The sequence below is a fragment of the Vigna unguiculata genome, chromosome 4, assembly GCF_004118075.2.
Source record: "Vigna unguiculata cultivar IT97K-499-35 chromosome 4, ASM411807v1, whole genome shotgun sequence".
NCBI classification, from domain to species: Eukaryota; Viridiplantae; Streptophyta; class Magnoliopsida; order Fabales; family Fabaceae; genus Vigna; species Vigna unguiculata.
Window position 1 is genome coordinate 39,227,205 of NC_040282.1, and position 22,586 is coordinate 39,249,790.

Genomic DNA, 22,586 nt, shown 5'->3' on the forward strand with positions numbered 1-22,586 from the left:
TACACTACAGAAAAGAAAGTGGTAAGCCCTAGCACTCAAAAGCATCACTAAAAGAAGCCACAAAGTAATAATCTCAAATCAGCATTCCATAATCCAAAAAAGGAATGGATGCTTTACAAAGTGCTAATAGCAGCAATAAAGTATTGTAGCACTAGGGAATTTGATGCATTGCATTCATGACAGTTCATTTCTATATTGCTTTTGCTTTCTGTCCATGGTTGATTGGAAAAAGGTGATTAAAACAAAAGAAAAGGAAAAACCAAAATGCAGACTATTAGAGGGAATAAATATGGCTGAAATGAATAGAAATAGAGATAAAAATCACTTACCTAGACTAAAACCAAAGTCCAAGGCATTCACATTCATTCACATAAAAGCTAGTCCTACGTTAAGGACACAGAAACATGTCATGCCTTAAAGGGTCACCATCACCATGACCATGACTATGAACCAGTGGCCAAATACTAGAAAACTGATGTGGTGTTGATGGTTAAACTAATTCAAATCAAAGACAGCTACTACAATTCCCCAGTTCTTGAACAATGGCTTCCATGGTTGGCCTCTCAAATTGAGATTCATGGGAGCAAAGTAAAGCCATTCTTGCTAGTTTAGCTGCCTCATATTCAAAGAACTTGCCACGCAAATTCGGGTCAATAAATTCTTGGAATGTAAAGGACTCTGCTGCAAGGCGCATTGCACTTGTGATCTTCTGTTTCCCTGTGATAATCTGGAAAAGAAGCACTCCAAATGCATAAACATCACTTTTCTCTGTGAACCGGCCAGTTGTGGTGTATTCTGGAGCCAAGTATCCCTTTGCTGCACTACCCTTTAATGCAGAGAAGACAATGTCATTGGTGAGAAGCTTGTACAGGCCGGAATCTGAAAGCATCGGGTTGTACCGCCGATCGATTACCACTTTCTCAGCTGAAATGTTTTGGTGAACAAGGGCTGGTTTGTTTGCTTTGTGTGCATGTAAATACGCTATACCTGGTTAAGAAAACAAGGTTTCTGTTCAGTGATTAAATGATCACTTCATCAAAATGAATGCAAATGGATCACAACAATGTTAAAGGAAGTTTAGTCTACAATTAGGCTATAGGTTTGTAACTGAGCATGTGTTTATTTCAAGCATTATGATGGTGTTAGCATAGCATCTCTTGAAGCATCTATGAATAGTAGCAAGAAAAGAAATGCTATCAGTTATTCACCAAACATTTTTCTTAGTAATAGCATGTTGTTGGTTGGTGTATGTATACTTTATATCTTGGAATATTGAAAAGATGCTGATTGTTGAAGAATCAAACTATTTTAATAAAAGGTGTGATAGAAAGTAACCTTTAGCAATTCCTTTCACAATAGAAACTCTAGTTGACCATTCAAGAACTTCTCCATCACCTTCCTTCACATCAAGGTAGCGTGTAAGGTTTCCATTAGGAACAAAATCATAGACCAGGAAGCATTCCCCTCGTCCCCTTGAACAACAAAATCCTCTCAACCTCACTAAATGCTCATTTCTCAGTGAGGTCAAAATGTTCAATCCCTTCAAAAACTCAGCTTCATCTGATTTGCAACTAGTTTTACTGATGCTCTTGATAGCAACAGCAGATCCATCTCTCAAAACCCCTTTATATGTTGCACTAAAGTTGCTCTTCCCCAACAGATTCAACTCTGAGAAATACTGAGTAGCTGACTCCACTTCTTCCAAGTTGAACCTGAAGCTCTGAAACAAATCTTGCTTATCCCCATTGAAATTCCTGCTATCAGCCAAAGGGTCCCACCCATTAGCATACTCAAGGCTAACCAAAGGAGATCCATTTTTCCTGTATATACTCTTGGCTTGATCTGTACTTAGTCGTCCTTCAGAGGTATCAAAGGCACTTCCAAGCTTTTGTTTCCGGCGCCTATACACGGTGAAGGTCAAAACACCAATTGCTGATACTGCAATTGTTACTAGAACAATGCCAACTGTGATAGATGTGGCTTGTTTGGATTTTGATGGATTTTGGCAATGAGTTGTATTGCAAGGAAACTTTACATTAGCAGTTTCTGGTATATCTCTAGAGATACTTCCAACTCCTGCTCCATAAGGTTCAGGTCGAGTGAGATTAACATTACTTGAAGCAGTGCAAGCTTTCAAGGATGAAAACCCAACTCCACATAACCCCACATTGTTTTCATACACAAATCCCTCCTCTAGTCTCTTCAAAGCTTCATCAAACAAAGAAAAGTATATTAAACTTATGTTACATAAAAATATCAAAAAGGAAATTCACAGAACAGAACCAATAAAATGGCATCATTATACCTGTAGGTACATTCCCAGAGAGAGTGTTGTTGTGAACATCCAGAACTTGCAGTGAAGGAAGATTGGCTAGTTTAGTGGGAATGGAACCAAAGAGAATATTAGAACTCAAATCTAGCCTCGTCAACATTTCCAAATCTCCTAGAGTAGCAGGGATAGCTCCAGCCAACTGGTTTGACTGAAGAGCAAGAACACTGAGCTTTTTCAAATCGCCAAGCTGTGTAGGTATGCTTCCTGTTAACTGGTTATAACAGAGCTGCAAAACTGCAAAACATGAAAAAAGAACAGATAAGCACACTCCCAAACTTAAACCACCAATCAAACACTATTTCTACGAAAAAAGCGAAAGCAGACAGTAAGAAATAAGTTCTGGGCAATAAATCCTGATATGTGTTTAGAACTTTTTTTTATGAACAATTTTGGATGCTAGAATTTTGAATGCATTGTAGCATTACATAAATCCTTCATTTATGCAAAAAAAAAAAAAGGTAAGAGATTTCCACAAAAAAAAAAACATTAAATAGATCTCAGAAACTGGGACAAGAGGTTAAAAATGCTGTTATCCTTTAATTTTCTAGTTCACACCTACCTCTTGCAGTTAACACCAGGTTGTTCAAAATAATCTTAATAGTTGCAAAAACCGCCTTCTGGTCCAAAACCATATAGTGCAAAAACATTCAAAGCTACCACTCTTTTTCCTTATCAAGTGAATTAACTATTTTGGAACATCACGGTGCAAGAGAACCAACCATTGGACGGAGAAAAAAGGATAAAAATACCAAACACAAAAAGAAACTCAATGGCACAGCAAATAAACAAAACAAAGCTCAAATCTTTCGGTAAAGCCCGCAATCGCACAGCATTTAAAAGACCCAACAAAAAACCTTGGACAGAGGACCACAAGAAGCCAAATCAAGGTGGGAAACACTGAAAGTTTCAATTTTTACACCAAAAATGGCATCATTATACCTTGAAGCTTCTCTATCTTGCCAATCTCGGGTGGGATTTCACCAGACAAATGATTCACATTCAGGTACAAGTCACTGAGCTCAGTCAAGTTTGCAACTTCCCTTGGAATCTCCCCATACAAAGAATTATAATGCAAGTAGAGTCCTGTCAAGTGCTTAAGTCCACCAATGGCTGGCGAAAGCTTCCCAGAGAGACCTTTCCCCTGCAGAGAGACATTTGCCACCTGACCCTTCTCATTGCAAGCCACTCCCTCAAAGAATCCACCACAGGGGTTGCCATCCATGGTCCATGAGGACAAAAACCTCCCCTCTGGATCCAAACTGGATTTCAGGTCCATCAGAGCCTTAAGCTCGTCATTACCACAAACACGTGTTGGGTTGAAGAGCAAAACCAGGAGGGTGAAGAAGAGTGGAAGGAGATGCACTGAACAAGCCATGTTCAGATGAAAATGGTTACTGATTCAACCAAACTTATTGTTTTCAACTCTATGTTGTTGTTCTGAAAACTATTTTACTAGATTCTGTAACAGCAGTGTTTGTGTCTGGTTTTGTGCGTTTTTCTTTTTCTCTCTACTAAGAGGCCAAAGAGAGAAGTGGTGGTGGAAGTGACAAAAGGTGCAGGGAAGTGGACATGTCAGAAACTGAAAAGGAAACATAAAATAATAAACAGTAACTTCAAACACAGGTGTAAAAATTGAAGAAATTTGAAGACAAATTTGGCCAAACACAGAGGGTGTTAATGTAGCTTATCCTTTACTTAAGCAACATGATTAGTAACTATAACTACAAATCTTGTGAGAATAAAGAAAGGGGTGAAAAGCAGTGGTGCACATTGCATGGAAGTTATGATGCACATGCAGTGTTGACCATTAGATTGGTCGAAGCTTGAAAAGGTGTGTGAGGGTTGTGAAGTTGCATGTTCAAAGTTTGTGTTTGGACGTGACATTTGTTCTCTGATATTACTGCTGTGTATTCATTCCTTGGAACTGAAAAGAGGGATTTTTATTTTTGGGTGGAGAGAAAGTAAGATAGTGTCACAGTGTGGTGCATGCTATCATCATTTTTATTATGATAACTAAAATCAAAAGAGATTCTTCCACCTATCTAAACAAAGCAGAGAGAATGATGTAAATTTAATTAATATTCTTAACTTGGCACTCATAATGAATTTGTCTTATTTTCATTTAAATTTAAATTTTGCTACTGTCTAGTTATTGTGGTTTATCTCACTTTATTTATCTTTATTTTTCTACTTTAGATTTAATTAAAACCTAATTATTTCTTTAATTTCAATATTTTTAATTATCTTTTTTCAATTTTTTATATTTTCTTAACTAATTTTTTATTAAATAAGTTTTTGTTAATCAAAGTTTTTATCACATGAATTTTATAATTAATTTAAAGTAATACTATAGCAAATATAAAATAATGAACATTTTTTATTGTTTTAATAATGAAACATGTTACATAACCAGATCATTATTTTTTTATATGATTTTTATATCAGTATTTCTATTGTGAGAAAACTATTAACATTAAATAATTATTATTTACCAGAATAACAAATTTATTTATCATTGAATAATATCATTCTATATTAATAGTAAAATTTATGTTTTTTACTAAATTAAAAAAATAAGAAAACAAATTAACAATTACGTTATCTAATTAAAAAAATAAATAGAAGATATAAAAATTTAAAATATTTAATAAACAAAATATTAATAAAAATTTGATTAAAAATAAACTTATAAAAACATTCAAATTTAATTAGATATTTAAATAAAAAATTGGTAATTAATGAATAATTATTTGAATTAAAGAATAAGTAGAAAGAAAATAAGAATAGAAATATTTTATTTATTTTTCTCTAATTTCCTTAAGATTTGCTTAAAATTAAAAGAGATTATTTAGATGGGAAAGTGAAAATAAGAAAATGAAAAGGAAAAGTGTAGTTTACATTAAAAAATAAGGAAAAAAATAGTAAAATGTCAATTTTTATTCACTTTTTTCTTTAATTTATGTATTTCAATTTTCATTTTTTTACCCCCTTCTTTTCACTCTTCAGTCCTAATAAAAACTACAACAATACCTTATTTCACGTACTTTGTTTTTATGTTGAATCCAAAAAATTCATAAATTTTATAAATATGTATGATTTATCTCACTTCATTTAATTTTGTTCCTGACACTCTAACTTTATCATCTCATTATGGGACATACAGCTTGCAGTTGTATCCATGATTTTTTTTTTTTCAACTGCATTTATGAGTACTGTTTTGTCAGTTTAAACCTTATTTAATGCTAAATGCATCCATTTTGATATTTAATTGATTTTTTTATTAATTTCATTATTTCATCGCAAAAAAAAAAAATTAGTACACTTTAAAAACTCAATTTGGTATTTGTTTGGTTTAATTTAAATTCTTGCATGTGTCCCCGTTCAATATTTTTCACAAAAAATATATATATCCATTTCTTATAATCAAGTAATAAAAAATTTAATTAAAAGTAAGATTGTATTCTATCATATGTATTTAAAATTACTTTAGGAATACAAAACTGTTGATTGATATCAAAATTAACTTTTCAAAATTGGTCAAACTAGAATTATTGAGCGAGTTATGTGCTTCTTGCTTAGCTTCAAAGCTTACTTTTTGTTCAAGAAAAAATATTTAAAGCTTTGGAGACGTTTTTATATTATAAATATGTTTTAAGGAGTTTTTTTAAATTAATTTTAGAACAAAATATATATGAAAAAGCAGTTTTATTTTTTAAAAGAACGATATAATTTTAGTTAAAAAATGTTATGGATAAGCTTTTCTAAATATACTATAGATACAAAATGTTTACTAAAGTTTAGGGTATTTAAATGTGTTTTAAAATAATTTAGCTATTGAGAAAATATTGAAGGTTTTTAAAATTTACATTATCAATTTTAATATTTTCTTTGTTATTCTTGACGAGACGGTGCAACGTGCCAATAATATATATATATGATGAAAATCAACGGATACCATTAATTGTGTGGGTCCTACTCTGTAATCGGGTTACGTCTGTCACGTGGAAAGGGTACAGCATGATCCACACGCGCTACGAGCGCGTGGTAGGCCTTCTTGGAGTGGGCATAGATTCCCTCGTTTAATCAGACTTTTCAAATTCAAACTTGGCCACAATCCTGTGCTTCAAGACCCATCGTAAGCTCAAACTCGCTTTCCATGTGATTCGTTCAAAATTCAAGTTAGTCAAAAACAGAACTTTAAAACACAAATAATATTCACATAATTATTCTTAGACAATATTTATCCCACACTTAATAATATATCAATGATGTGTATGAAAAGTTATGATTGAATTGAAATTGAATACTATATTATAACTAATCGTATTTTTGATATAGATTAAACGTGATAGTGTAAATAAATAAATACTTTACATTTACAAGATGATAAAATAAATAAATATGTTTATCGAATTATAATGTGATTTTGCATTACCTATTTCATCAATTTATATATAATTTTGATCTAATTATCAAAGTTACATATTTCATATCTTTACAATTAATTACATTTCTTATATTTAAATTTATCATTTGAGAATTAGAATTAATTTCTATTTTATCTAATTTTATCATGTGGATGAAGAAAAAATGAATGGATTTTAGTTTGAAATAGTTTCAATGGAACAAAAATTAATTACTTTCCAAAATTTGAAACTAAAATAACATAAAAGCAAGAAGATAAAATCATGGTTAAAAACTATAATTCATTTTTAATAATAATATATGAATATGAGAGTTAATAGCTGGAAATTGAGATGAGGTTTATAATATTTTAAAAGCATGAAAGAAAACCTGAAAAGTGCGTTTTCTCAAAGCACTTTTTTTCTCAGCTTTTTTGGGTTCTCCCCATTTGTGCTGTTTCAGAGGTTGCTGACACCCCTTCCCACTTCTTCTTTCTACATTTTCTTCTCTCTCATTCATCTTCACATTACACACAAAAAATATCAATCACAAAATTTTAAGATTTAATTAATCGGATAATACTCACTTTTATTTATATGTATCAGTTTAGTACTCGCTTTTAAAAATATATTAATTGAGTCTTAACTTTTAAAAAAAATATCTCAATTAGGTCCTTTCCACCAACAAATTATTAACATTAATAATGGTATAAATATTTAAAATGACTTACAAAATTAAGTATTAATGTTTATATCAAAATTTAGTAGTAAAAATCATAAATTAAGTTAACGATTTTAGTATTTTTTGTCCAAAAAAATCTGATTAAGACACTTTCTCACAAATTTAGACTAGATTGACACATTTTTAAAAGCGGATACCAAACTGACACATCAAAATAAAAGTGAATATCGTCCGACTAATTAAAAACCAAATTTTAATTAACTTGTAATTTTCTATTACCATCTCTCACCATGTTCTTCAAAATATTGGACTATTGTGATGGAAGATTCCTTTATTTAAATATTTAAACTGTTTCCATTTTGTCCTAATATTAATATAAGTTAAAATATCCATCCACCTTTTGTTTTCTTCCATTGCCCAATAGCCATGGCCTAAAATATTTGACCATACTATACATATCTCTAAGCCAGACAAAAAATAATAGTAAAATGTATTTTCTCACAAAAAAAAAAAAAGAAGATGATTCCATTTCAAAAATTCTTTTTTTTTTGGGTTAATATGATCTTAATCATGTAAAAGAAGAAGAACAATAATCCAAGTCGTAAGAGAAGAGTAAAAAGTTCATGATGCAACTAACATTAGGTTAAGACAAAGAAGAATATGGAAAGATTGTACCAAAAAAAAAAAGAAAAAGTGGTTATGTGTCATTAGCATTAGTTTAATCACAAATTGTGTGATAAATCACTATTAGTGTTGTTGTACCTTTCTACTTTGTCCTTGTGTTGAAGAAGCATAGATTCCTTCACAAAGATTAGGTTTGAAGTATTAGCCTTTTTCGAGATTGGAGCATAGTGTGAATGTGTAGTGAGATAACTATGTTTTAGTGCATTGGTTAACTAAAGATAAAATTAAATTAAAATGTTGGTAATTATTAATTAATTAGTGACCCAAAAAATTAGGGTTTTGGCACAATAGATAAATATTGCATTTTGCTACTTTTGAGGCCTTGGATTTGCTGTAGCTTGGAATCCTAGACTTGCCCTTTCTAAATTAGACTATTAAACAAGAAAAGTAATGGACATTGGTGAAATTTTATGTGTATGAATGAACTTAATGGACTTAGGTGTATTCAAATTATGAGTTTGATTTATAATGAAAAAGTAAAGTATCTAATTATTCATTAAAAAAAATTGCATATGTTTAACAAGTGCATATATGGTGTCATCTATTAGAGTTCACAAAATATGACGACTAAAGACATCGATATAAAATATGTATAGGAATATGATAGTTTTTCAAAATTATACAACATAAAATAAGTAATATAATACATAAAATTAACACGAATCAAATTATTTAATTTAAATAGAACAATGCTACGGGCCAGTATATCATAGTGAAATTTTTTACAATAAAATAATTTTTTTGAACAAACTCTAATAAAATATCTTTCCTAAATCTTTTTTTTTTCTATTCAAAATATTCATACTAAAGCATTTTATAGCAAACATGATTTATGAGTAATATAACATTAATCATTCCAATTCAGTTATAGTTAACAATTTTCTTTCATTAAAATAAATGTCTTGAATAAAGTTATCACTCTAATATTGACGTAAGGTATCATTCGTTTATCATATCAATACGTTTATATCAATACGTTTATGTTAACCAATGAATAAGACACATAGATGCGACAACGTCCCTGTGTTCGCACTTTTTAATATTTATAAAAGTTTGAGTTAAGATCAATAAAAAATATATAAATAATTTTTAAAATAATTGTTAGATATTAATTAGAAAAATAAAATATATACATGAAAGAACATTTAAAATAATTATTAAAGATAAAAAAGGTTTTTAAGATAATGATTAAGAAGAGTTTTTTAAAATAACAGTTAAAGATAAACTATTTATAAAATAATTAATTGTTAAAATAATAATTATAGGTAAAAGTATAAATATGAAATGTAGACACCAAAGATGATCTTCTTTATATATTATTATAGATGTAACAGTCTACTATATTATCTTAGGATATGATTACTAAGAATTTCATCTCTCGATATTAATATAATAATACTAGTGAAAACACATGTACATTGTGTACGTGTATTCACATTTTTTTATTTTTTCATATAAATATGAGTTAAGATCAATAACAAATATATAATTAACTTTTTAAATAATTTTTAAATGTAAAATTAAAAAAATAAAATATGTACACAAAAAAAGTTTTTAAAATAATGATTAAAGATAATTTTTTTAAGAAAATGATTAAAGATAAATTATTTATAAAATAATCAATTTTTAAAATATTAATTATGGAATAACGAAATATTAACATATTTTTATATATTATTATAGATATAATTTTGATTCTGATGTTAAAAGACATTTTGAATATTTAAAAATAAATTTAGAACCAGATTTAAAAAAAATGATATTTAATGTTTTAAAGAGTGAACACAAGATCTTTTTGTTGCTGATAAAAAAAAAATATTTGTGTTTTATTCTTTAAGAGTGAAAGAAGAACCGTGAAATATTAAGAATTTGATAGAAATTCACAAAAACATTTGTTTGGAAGATCGTCCCCGATCGCATCTTCTTATCTTTCACTTATTTTCCATTAATCATTTATTACACATACTATTTTCTTTTTTCTTCCTCAATCGATCAAAAAAACAAAATACATGTTTATAATTACTTGCGAGTTCAAATATTCTTTTCCCCATGGAAGTTATATTTTTATCACTCACTTTCACCACACAATTATACCATTCTAGAATATTCTATTTGCAGAAATCTTATATTATTAACATATTTGACACTGTACGTGAGGATGGAAATTAGATTTTAAAGATGAATTATCGTTTCTTAAACTTTAACCAAAAGGATAATAAAGTGATTCCAAAAGCAATCATCATTCTTCTCAGATACTGACTGAAAATTATTTTAATATATCCAATAATCTTATATTATTTAGAAGTTTATATAAAATAATTTTAATATATATCTTTTTTCTTAATTTTTTTTAGACATCTTTTAAATATAAAAAGTATGAAAAATTTATAGATTTTGAAACAAATCATATCTTTTAAATTTTAATAATGGACTTTAATAATCAATGTTATCTTAACTAAATTGAAGTTAGAACAATAATGATTACCACATATTATATTAAGATCGTTATTATATCATTTATAGTGGATTTTTTTACTTTCACAAACCTCTAAACTAATATTGAACATGTTCATGGAAGATTCCGATAGAATAATACGTATTTTAGTACCTAGTTATGACTAATCGAACTATTTTAAAATAATATCAAAAGAATCATATAGTAATAATCACGTTAAGACGAATAACTTTAAGTCCAAATCTAATAGATTTAATAAGACATCATATATACCTCATTCATATGGTCCCAAATTCGAGAAACCCTATATTAGTTTTTTCATAATCAAAATGCCGTATGTGTGTTTTTCTTACACACTATGAAAAAGAAAAAACTTGAGTGTTTGAAGAAGAACAATTTGAATAGAAGCATAAAATCATTTTGCTCAATTAACCTTAATATCTTGTTTTTGTGGGAAAAATGAAAAAGAAAAAAAAATGAAAAGATTAGTTTCCATAATCTTCTTTCCAACCAGCTTAATAATGATGGAAACAATAATCAGAATTAAAAAACTTGGATGTGACGATTTTAAGGTCATGTGGCTAAAAATTATTAGCCGTTATTCTCTCATCCCTGTTGGGTAGTAATGGAGCAACTGCCAACATAGAAGGGAAGGAACAAACATGGAAATTAATTATCATGCTTTCACATTATTCACTTCTTCTATATAATTTTTTTTCTCTCTATTCATGTGCATAATTATTGAAAGGTAACTTTGCATCACTATAATATAACATGGTGAGTACTCAATTCTCTCGTGGGTGATTGGAGATATTTTATTTGGGTTAAATTTTTAATTTTGACCATCCTTTTAATTTTCGATGTGTAGTTTTATTTTCTAAAGAAATTTGAATTTTGATCAAATTATCAAGTTTTTTTTTTCGATTAATGAAATCTTAGATACGTTGGAAGTTTTACATCGACTAGAGATAAAATAATTTCATAATAAGGTGAGGTATAAATATCACATTACTAACCAATTTTGTGGAGTTGTGTTAGACTTAAAATTCATTTTCTAATGAGATCTAATAACATATTCAAGACACCATAAAAACAACTTAATTAATTAAATAAATAAACAAATGTACCAAAAACTTGGTATGAGATGAAATTATGAGTATCTTCATATATGGAAAACTATGAAGTTTAAAGATAAAAAGGAAAAAGAAAAAATGATGGATGAAAGTTAAAAAAGATAACAAAATTGTAATGTATTATTGTATTTTTTATAGAGTTGAGTTAGGTTTAAAGTCCACTATTTAACGATATCTAATAACATATTCAAGGCACCATAAAAATAACTTAATTAAATATGAAAAAAATTTACCAAAAACTTGGTATGGGATGAAATTATGAGTATTTTCAAATATGGAAAACTACAATAGTTTAAAGATGAAAAAGAAAAAAGAAAAAAAATGATGCATGAAAGTTAAAAGATACCAAAATTATAATATATTTTTTGTATTTTTTGAAGTGTGAGAAATTGCATGATGATCTAGAATTGTCTTAATTGGAGAAAGTTTCTTGGAAGTTTTCTTTTGTCTAGTATGAGAATTGAAGTGGGTGTGCATGTGTGCTTTGTTTTGTGCATTCCACTTAGAAAAATGGAGTCTTTAGGAATGGGTCAACATCAACAACATCAAGAGCATCTCTTTTTGATAGAATATGCAGAAAGCTTAGGCTGTCTTTCATACATTACACTGCAAGAAAAGGGTGAAAAAGATAAACACAAAACCTAAAATAAAAAAACCAAGATTCCAACCATAAAGTTGGAAATGATGACAATGGACCCAAGTATCCAACTTAAGTAAAAAAATATTAATTAGGTTTCCTTTATCCCTTTCATTAGATTGTTAACTAATTAATAAATACCATGCTAAAAAGAGAGGTTTTTATTATACTCTAGTTTATTATGCAAGCCCATGCTAGATAAACCCATTAAAATAGCTTTAAAGTTTTAAAGAAAGTATCTTTAATTGTATTATCACAACATGAAAATTATAAATAAAAAAGTTTGTATTGATTAGTTTAGAAGGAACTACTCTCAACTTAGGTAAGCATTGTTCAACGAAGAACATGGTGTGTGACGTTAAATGAACTTATTTTAAGGAAATGAGAATTTAATTTGTTAGACTATCACAAGAATTGGTTTAGATATTGTGATAAAATGCAAAAAAAAAAAAACAAATATATAACAAAGATTAAAATTAATTACAATCTTAATCGTATAATTTTGGATTAAATATGTTTTTGGTCTCTCAAGTTTTAGTGAAATTTGAAATTAGTCCCTCATCGAAATTTTTGACCAATTTAGTCATTCATCTTTAAAAATACGTGAATTTAGTCATTTTAATCAAATTTTATTAAGTTTATTTGAAGTTTCGAACGCGTTTTATGATAATATTTGAGTTAGTATTTAAGCGAAAATGAGTCAAACGATATAAATAATTTAAATACTATCATGAAATGCACTTGAAACGTTAGATAAACTTAACAAAATCTGGTTGAAAGGACTAAATCCATACATTTCTAAAAATGAAAGATTAAATTGGTTAACAGTTTCCAAAATAAACTAATTCCAAATTTTACTGAAACTTAAAAGACAAAAAACTTATTTAACCCTATAATTTTTAATTAATAATCAAAAGTAAAACAGAAATAAGTAAGCCCCTGCAAATACTCGATCTTACGTGGGATAATTTATACGTTCCCTCCTTTATTTTTTGTCTAAAAACTAGTTTTCGAAAAAATAATTTTCGAAGTATGAAGTATGAAAAGGTGCAAAGAGAAACAGAACGAAAAAGGGTGAAATATCATAATCAGTTCCATAAAGAGAGGCCAGCATTATTTCTACACGGCCCAAGTTCCATAACGGAGTTTCTTACTTGAATTACTATTGTCCCTTTATTTCTACTTAAAATCTCCATATGTTTAATGAAAATATCTTTAAAGAAAAAAGTTTTTACTCTGTTTTTCCTTTACAAAAAAACAATACAGCAGAAATAAATTTTTGATGTATTAATTTTTCAAAAACAAATTAACATAATGGACAATATTAACATTAGAAAATAAGTTTCCGTTGTGTTATGTTAACTTTTTTGAAAAGAAAAATTAACGGTTCTGTTTGTGTTAAACTAATTCTTTTTCTAAAATATAATTTTTAAAAAATTAATACATCAAAAATTTGTTTATATAGTGTTATTTTTAACGAAAAGAAAAGGTATTGAAAACTTGCTTATGATGTATTGATTATTTTAAAAGAAATATAACATGTGGATAACTTGTTTTTATTGTTTTTTATTTAAATTGATACAAGGAAAAATAAATTTCTGTCTTTTTTTTTTTCAAAAGAATAAGTTACTTATTCAGTAAAAACATGTTTATGTCGGAAGTATTTTCAATTAAATACAAAAAGTTTGACTTTTCACTTTGAATGGGAGTTTAAATAGTAACCTGGGGGTGTCAATGACAGGGATCATTTTTTAGGTGCTGTGCTTTGCTCTAGAGTGGACTTTTAGACTGGGCTGCATGGCCTTAATTTTTTTTTATAATTGCACCTTTATACATATATATATATATATATATATATATATATATATATATATATATATATATATATATATATATGTATGTATGTATTCTGAAATACACAATCTAAAATATATTTATATTCTGTATTATATAACTCAGAATTATTTTTTATTTTGTATTTTAACATGTACAATCTAAAATATAAAAAATTATATTCAAAATTCTAAAATTTGGAATATAAAAATTTATGGGGGTGTAGGTCGAAATCATTGAGGAGAAGGATGAAATGGCCTTCAAAAAATTATTTCAAAGCAAGAAAAAACTCAATAATAAATTAATAATTTGAACCGAGACAAAAGGCAATAAAAAATAGTTTCTCTAAATTGAGTTTGTATGATTAATTTTTGCTCACTAAAACAATAAATAAACTCATGGGTTTGAACTTTGCATGTCTTGGATGCACTAAAGCATGTTGTTTAAATTTTGGTTTTTAGGAAAAAAATGTTTTTTAATAAAACAATCACTTATCATGTTTGGATAAATATATTTAAAAAAGAGTTTTCTGTTTTTTCAGAAGCATTTATCTCTCACAAAAATGTTTTTTAATAAATAACCACTTAACATGTTTGAATAAACTTGTTTAAAAAAAAACAGAAAGATAAAAATACAGTTCTGTTTCTTTTTAAAATAGTTATTCCTCATAAAAATAAATATATACGTCATAAAAGAGAGAGAAATAAGTTGTGACACCAAAATAACAAATAACAATTTTTACTTAGAATCACTTAAAAATAAGTTACTTTTTTAACAATCATTTTTTAACAAAATCAACTTCATTGATTGTGCGCCAACCATGATTTTGCTTCCTAATACATGAAAAATCACCTATGTCATTTCTTATGATTAGCTTTCACAGATTCTTGAGAGTATATACTAGCTGAAACTCTACATGTTTCTGCAACCAGTTATTGCTACAAAACTGCAGTATTTTACTGTGAACTTAACTTATCCTGAAGTTAATGATTTTTACCATACAATTTCCTTGTATAATTTTTTTTTTTTGCGATTATTTTTTTCTGTCAAATGATGTCTGTATCAGAATTAACTGAGTCTGAGATACACATGATTGATCTACAACCAGAGAACCTCATTGCCATGCCCCATTTGAAACAGCTCAAGCACTATGAATTATAAGTTTGAAATTAAGACTTTGCTTCTACGTAGTGTTTTTGTGGAATGATTTAACTTAATCAGAGACAGAAAAACTGGGAGAAATTGAATTTTGTGAAGTTGAGATTGAGGGCAGGCTCTACAAATGAAGAGTGAGTTGAGTTCCAAGGAACAAAGATAGATTTGGCTTAAAATATCTCATTGATATGTATTGTACATTAAGATTGGAGAAAAACATGAAGAAGATGAATGGTTTAGAGAGTTGGAGCTCTTTCAGCATTTCCAGCAATGACTGTGAGCAAGTTGTTGCCAAAAGGGTCACTGAGATGCTTTGCAAGGTTCTCAACAGGACCTTCTCCAGTCACATAGGCTTGGAAGTAGAAACCAAGCATGGCAAACATAGCAAGTCTACCATTCTTGATTTCCTTCACCTTTAGCAGTGCAGCTTGATCTGGATCATTTGCAAGCCCCAATGGGTCAAATGGACCACCTGGATGAAGTTTGTCTTCGAAATTCTGCTCAAAATATGTCACAATTTGGTAAGTCAAATGATTAATCATATCTTTGAAAGAGTGTTCATGCTCCACAAAGTTCATTATGTGGAGAAAAAGTTATGGGAACGGATTCAGTGACTTCTTCTCAAGAAAAGTCACGTAATTTTAGTTGATTTTCATGTGTTAACATTGAACAAAGTTAACTAAAGTTACGTGACTTTTACCAAAGTTACTGAATCCGTTTTCAATGCAGTTTGTTTCCTATGATCATAGAAGACATTCATCTAACTGTGAAAATATGTAACTTGGTGTTGGGATGAGAATGTTATAGTAAACTTTACTTCAAACTTGCTTATGAGACAAAGGTTCTAAACATAACTCTTTCAAATTCAATATCAGATGAAATCAATATCAGTGAAAATAGAAAGTTTGCAAAAGTATATACAAGCTCACACTAGAAGTTTTGTTACAAGTTTCTGAACATGCATTGCTAATTTTCAAACAGTTCACAAAAATAACAGTAATAAGATTGTTCGGTTGAATAAAAAGTAGCCTTGTTGTTGTAATAATCCTGATGCTACAACAGAGATTAAGAAAAAATGCAATGAGAACTGCTGCAGAAAATGTTGTGATTGAGAAATTTACATACCAGGCCATTGATAATTCTGTAGTACTCTGCACCTCCCACAAGAACTATCTCAGCAATGACAGCCACAATAAGATTGATGGGAATGGGTTTCCCAAAGTAGTTCAACGTACCCCCATCAAGAAGCAGAGCTCCTGTCTGCACAATTCCATAAAGAAAATTGATTTGGCTTAGTGTAAGCAATATGTAATCACAAAAAGATTGGTATGAGCTAAATTGAAAGGTTGAGATTAACTCTATTGAGTAAAAAGTACATTATTAGCACAATTATCAGGATTTATTCAAGACATGGGTTAAAAATGAGCACTAAAATTGAATAAGAGATGGATAAAATACAAGTGAAAGAAACATTCTTCCAAGTTCAAGTCTATGTTGAATTTACACCATAATTGTCATTTACAGTATATAATTAGGAACAAACATCTCCTTACAAACTAATTTTATAAGTTTGAATTAGGCTTAAAGTCCTGTTTAAATGAAATTATAGTTTCAAAATTTGGTTTGAACTTGTAAGATCTATTTAGTCTTGTCAGAAAAAAACAATGTATTACTAAACTTGGCATAGTGAGAGTTGCTAAAGAGAATGCAAACCTTGAACCAAACAGCCTCAGGACCACAGTTTGCTCCATATTTGTTGAAGGCCTCAGGAATGATGAATCCAGCTGCACCAAGCATTGCCCATCTGGCGTGAATCAACTCAAATGCCTGATATCTGCATCAGACCACAAACCAACCTCCCCAACATTACAACACAAGAAATGTAACACAACACATAAACAGACATCTAAATTGTGAGTGTTAGGCATACTTGGCAAAGTCCTCTGGCTTCTTGCTGAGACCAAAAGGATCATAACCATAACTGCATAGACACACATTACAGAATTAAAATAAAAATCTTCACAAACATTGTATGTTCAATGTCTGGTGGTATATCAATGTGAATTAAAGTGGACTAGAGGGAGGAGAAGCCACATACTCTCCGGGGACTTCTCCAGTCAAGTACTCTGGGATCTCAGATCGGTCCAAGAGACCCTCTGGCAAGAAGATCCTTCTGTCAGGACCTGCAAACAAATGGGACAGCAAAAATTTATTTAACTGTGTTCAAATTACACTGTAGAGTAACTAAGAAGGCTGTGATATGGATGTGAAGCATCAGAAGCAACATAACTGAGATGAAGCACACATAACTCGAGGACTTACCATACCACTTGGCAAGCTCATCATTGGCAGGGGCAACAGCAGCAGCTTTTTTAGGTGGTGCTGCCTTCTTTTTGGAGAAAAGAGCCACAGTCTTGAAGGAGGCAGGGCTAGAGGGAGATGGAGCAGGCCTTGTGGCACCACTGAGGTTGATCGGGTTTCCAAGCATTTCTGACATGCCAAGGGATGCAGCAGCAGTGGAAGCTGCAAGGGAAGCCATGCTTTGGAAGCCTCAAAAACTCAGGTGAATGTGTCACAAGGAGGAGGGCAAAGGATGAAGGGTTAAGCGAATGCTGATGCAGATACTATATGCATGGACTGGTGGATGTAAACGTGCCACGTCAGATTCATCAACATGGACTTTGATTGGCCTAGACGTGAGATTTGCAATCCAATGCAAGGATTTGATTGGCTAAACCCTGATGTGTGAAGGATGATGGTATCTCCTGAGCTGGAAGATTGCTTGGTTCTTGATAACATGTTTTATCCTCTAACATCTTGGACCTTTTTCCATCAACCATTTACATTCTGTATACCCACACAGGCAAGGTTTTTAGGTTTTTTGTAATTATCTTCAGACTCAGCAGAAATAAGGGCTACCACACAATTGAAGTTACACTCACATGAGTAAACAGTAAGAGTGAAAGAATTTGTTTTCTTTTGGGTCCATTCTGTGGGCGGTCTTGTATTTTGAAAGAAAATCTCACCAAGTCTCGTGTGTGGACCACCAGATTTCACAAAAACAACATTGTGAGTGCTTCCAAGTTTATATCCCACAAAACAGCTTGTGGCTGTTCTTCTACGCAAGAGTTCACTTACTGATTTGCTATTTACGAAAATACTTGCAAGTATTTCAGTGTTTGTTAAAGAACGACCCACCCCTAAAAATCGATGAATCGATGTATCAGATTTGAAACCCCTGTCCGAATTTGATATTAGAAGGTTCATCCAATAGTATGAGATTCTGTTATCAATTTAGACCAAGAAGACAAATAGGTTACAAAGTCACTATTAAAACTAGTAATCATTAATTAAGTTGCATAGACTAAAATTTGTTAAAAGTTCATAACCTGTAAATTTCAGATTAAAAAATTATTAAATGAACCATACTACACACATCACACCAAATCACTAATTCACTCAAAATAACCGGTCTAGTTAGAGGTTCCATAGCATTTCCTCCAACAACCAGTTCGGACCAGCTATATACCGGTTTTGATGACACTGGTTAATATCTCGGGTGCTGGAAATTGACCAAAACCTGTAAAAATTAGCTTATAAGGCCACACTAATGCTCTGGTTACTTCACAATATTCTGGCATTCAATTTCATACCCCAGTTAAACATTGGCAGAATTCAATAATAGCCCCGCTAAGTATTCATATGAAAATTTAGTATCTCGTGTACTTCTACGAGTTTGAATATGCAGAGTTTGCCATGAATTAACATATAGAATTGAATATACTAGTAGAGAGTTTTTTCTTTATACTTTATACAAATGTACTTCAATGGCTTCTTCCATTATCTTCTCCACTTGTCAAATTCTTTTGATGTTGCCTTGATAAGCTTTTTAGTATTGATGACAAGGTCGTCCACAAGTGCAGAAATATCATCCCTGAAAATAACACGAAATATCCAAATGGCGTTAAAAATGAGATGAATTTTGAAAAGCAGCCAGAAGTCACGGAACAGTATCAGATGGGATAAAAATCTTTCATGCAATAAGATCTTTGAAGTTATGTTATGGTATATCTGAATAATAGTGAATAGAGCTCATTATAACCACATAATTTGACGATGTCATCTTTCATAAAAGTCGTGGAGTGCCATCATGTATATCAAACAAGATATTTTTTGAAGAAGCATTAGTCAAATCATGTGAAGCGACAAGCCTTAAGAATTAATACTACTTGAACAGCAAGGCTGCAAGATTTTCGTACTACTAAATTTTTTTGTTAAAAGTGGCAGCAAAATCTTAAGAGTTTTATTTCAGGTTCTGGTGTTTTTTATTGGAGCAATCAATAGGCCTGAATGTGCTAAGTTGCTAACATTTTTTAGTATTCTAAGCACCTATCTATCAATTTCTGTATCGCGTTTTATTTTGAAACCAGATCAAATCATCAAGTCCACGGATTTTCTCAACGCCACATCTAAACACCGATCTTCTTACAAAATTAGTAGTCTCAAATTTAATAAATATATAAATCTAAAAATTCATTGAGCAGCTAATTGACCGAACAAAAATTTACGAAAATTTTAGGATAAGTAAAAATAAGAACTTTATTTGCATTCTACGCCAAAGTCTTCACATTTTTTTCTGACATTATTTATTCATATTTGCAAAATTAATTTTTGAAAAAATATCAAATACAGGAATTTTATCTCTTTTGGCAATTAAAAGTATTGGCAAAGAAAATAGAAAGGATTTTCACCAATTATTAGTAAACTAATAGGATGAAATAATTAAAAAGGGTTCAGACAGAATGATAATATGTACACCAAAAAACCAAAAAATACGGATAGTTAGATGATTTACTTACTCAGATATGCTTCTAGCTCCACGAAAAGGATTTCCAACATTAGAGTACTTCTTGTTTTCATCTTGTGCAATTCCTTTCCCCACACCATAGCCAAACCCTAAACCAACACCACATCCAGCACCAAATCCAACACCAACCTGTAAACCAGGAATTCCAGGGCCAAAACCCACTCCTGAAATCAAACAAATGTTGTGTAAGATTCTATGAAGCATAAAACATTACAGGAAATATGTTCAAACTTAATGATTAAAACAAGAACAAATCAGTAAGCAACAGAAAGAAACTATATCTCCTCACTGCAATAGGGCAAGGAATAGTCCTAATTATTAATAGCCCCATCCGAAGAGGCAAGTACAAGCCTAAAGCCATGCACAAAAGAATCTACAGCAATGTTGAAACAAAAAGATGAAAAGTAGCAGACTACCTCTTACTATTATGCCATTTTAGATTTATAGGAATATTTTCAGTTTTTCACCAATTCCACCGAGGAATAAAAAACCATTGGTCAAAAGTTAACAAAGATTTGTCAGAAGGCATAACTAAGGATGTCAACAAAGTGTATGGGTTATACCATAATGATCAAACCAACTACCGAGCACAAAAATTTAACTGTAATTTACCAATGACTTGCACTGCCTTAATGGGCATCTCTTCCAGTACCCCATAAACATCGATTCGCCCCCCCCCCCCCCCCCCCCCCCCTCCTTCCTTCTGGGATAATGGGTATTCCATAATTTAGTGTTTACATTTCGGAATGAAAAAGACTGAGTATAGGGTTAGAAAGTGGCAACCTGTCTTAGATAGTTGACTCAGTCATATTTGGCTCAACAGGAGAGCAATAGCCCAAAATAGAGCAAAACAATCACAATGTGCAACTGAGCAACTGTAGGAGAGCCCCCTTCCATTCATTTATAGCTAACACAAATTTATTAATCCCAGTCCCACCAATGATTCCCAAGAATTGTCAGCCCATGCAAGAACTTAATGCCAACATCTCCAAGAAAAAGTATAATTCCTATTTTAGTTCTTCCCTTTTCTCTCACTCCATCGCACAGATTTCTCTCCGGAAAGTCCATCGTCTTTAATGGGTTGAAGTCATTACTTAGTCAACAATAAAAAAATATCGCACCTTTAAACACTACAGATTTTGAGATTTCAATCATTCAACAGCAAACTAGAACTCAAATGACAAATAAAGGTCTATAAAGGTACAAAATGTTTTCTATGTTCATTATTTTTGTTCCCCACTTGTATCTTGCTTTGGAGGCAGTCTTGTTCAATGCATCGTCAGACACTAAATGTGAACACTACTCCAATACATTACATATTCAAACCTTGGTTCACCAAATTGTGAAGAACATGCCTTTCCACCACACTCAACACCTTAGTATTTCTGTTTTTATTTCTAACTACAAACTTCACCTTTCTCTCACATTTTCTTTAGCACAGACCACATCTATCCTCCTAAGGAGGAAAATATTGCTCAAGCTAACTAAGAAAATTATGAATGACAAAGTTCTCCAAATGAGTATTCGACAAAGTTACAAGTGGAGGGCTTAACTCGACAATTTATTCTTTCTTTCATAGAAAACCATATGCAACTTAAACATAAACATAAAGTACAAAAAAATGAAAATGGAAAACGATTTCTCAATCCAAACAGTCCTTTTCTTCGCCGAGTGATTAAGAATGGTTTTACACAAATTTTTACACAAGTTCTCTAAAAAGGAAAAATAAGGTTTTCTCTAACAGTGCTAAAAAAAATAACTTAAAAGATGATAAGAAATTGTTTCTACAAATTAACTTAACAAACTAATTTTCATTTTTTTTTTCCTTATTTTCACTGGTAGAAAGACTTAAGTATAAGCTCAATGCCCTAACTTGATTTTGCACATAAATTTTCAAGATTCACATGCAAGAAAACTCTAGTGACACAATGATTTTTCCCGCTGAAATATCAAAGCATCGAGTAACAAGTATGCGAAATTGAAGCAAGTGAAGCGAACCTCCGAGAACGCCAGCGCCGAAACCAAGGCCGCAGCCGGCGCCGATGCCAAAGGCGGGGCCCAACTTGCCGAATTGGTCGGACTTGACCAGCGGAAGCTTCCACAGCAAGCCCTTGTTGTCGTCGTCCATCTTTTGCAGTTGCGATGTATCTGTTTGCAGTTTCTGTCAATCTGCGTGATAGAAAAGAGGGAAATAAAGGTCAATTTCTTTTCTATTTAAATCTCGAAGGGTAAAAAATATTCTATTTCTCATTTTCTTACAGAAAAGGAAGGAAGAATTTTGGATGTAGTGTTAAAATAATTATTATTAGCAAAATAAATACAGGCTTGACCCTTCTGCGTATATAATTTTTTAAATATGCGTGATAATATTTTATAAAGTAATAATATTGTAATGTTTTTAAGTT

At 30.6% G+C, this 22,586-nt stretch overlaps 3 protein-coding genes across 3 annotated transcripts; all 3 read right to left on the reverse strand.

Annotated features, from left to right (window-relative positions):
- Positions 1-290: 290 nt before the first annotated feature.
- LOC114182451 (probable LRR receptor-like serine/threonine-protein kinase At5g10290) lies at positions 291-3,980 on the reverse strand. The gene is made up of 4 exons (XM_028069320.1): positions 3,272-3,980; positions 2,306-2,566; positions 1,336-2,208; positions 291-987 (listed from the first exon to the last, which is right to left on the reverse strand). The coding sequence occupies exons 1-4, from the start codon at positions 3,705-3,707 to the stop codon at positions 506-508; spliced, it is 2,052 nt and encodes a 683-aa protein (XP_027925121.1). The 5' UTR covers positions 3,708-3,980; the 3' UTR covers positions 291-505.
- Positions 3,981-15,392: 11,412 nt separating this feature from the next.
- LOC114182300 (chlorophyll a-b binding protein CP26, chloroplastic-like) lies at positions 15,393-17,932 on the reverse strand. Its single transcript, XM_028069149.1, has 6 exons — positions 17,637-17,932; positions 17,413-17,497; positions 17,245-17,295; positions 17,028-17,148; positions 16,440-16,574; positions 15,393-15,811 (listed from the first exon to the last, which is right to left on the reverse strand). The coding sequence occupies exons 1-6, from the start codon at positions 17,851-17,853 to the stop codon at positions 15,551-15,553; spliced, it is 870 nt and encodes a 289-aa protein (XP_027924950.1). The 5' UTR covers positions 17,854-17,932; the 3' UTR covers positions 15,393-15,550.
- Positions 17,933-18,933: 1,001 nt separating this feature from the next.
- Positions 18,934-22,376, reverse strand: LOC114182301 (ATP-dependent RNA helicase glh-1). Its single transcript, XM_028069150.1, has 3 exons — positions 22,180-22,376; positions 20,174-20,345; positions 18,934-19,248 (listed from the first exon to the last, which is right to left on the reverse strand). The coding sequence occupies exons 1-3, from the start codon at positions 22,307-22,309 to the stop codon at positions 19,155-19,157; spliced, it is 396 nt and encodes a 131-aa protein (XP_027924951.1). The 5' UTR covers positions 22,310-22,376; the 3' UTR covers positions 18,934-19,154.
- Between the last annotated feature and the right edge of the window lie 210 nt (positions 22,377-22,586).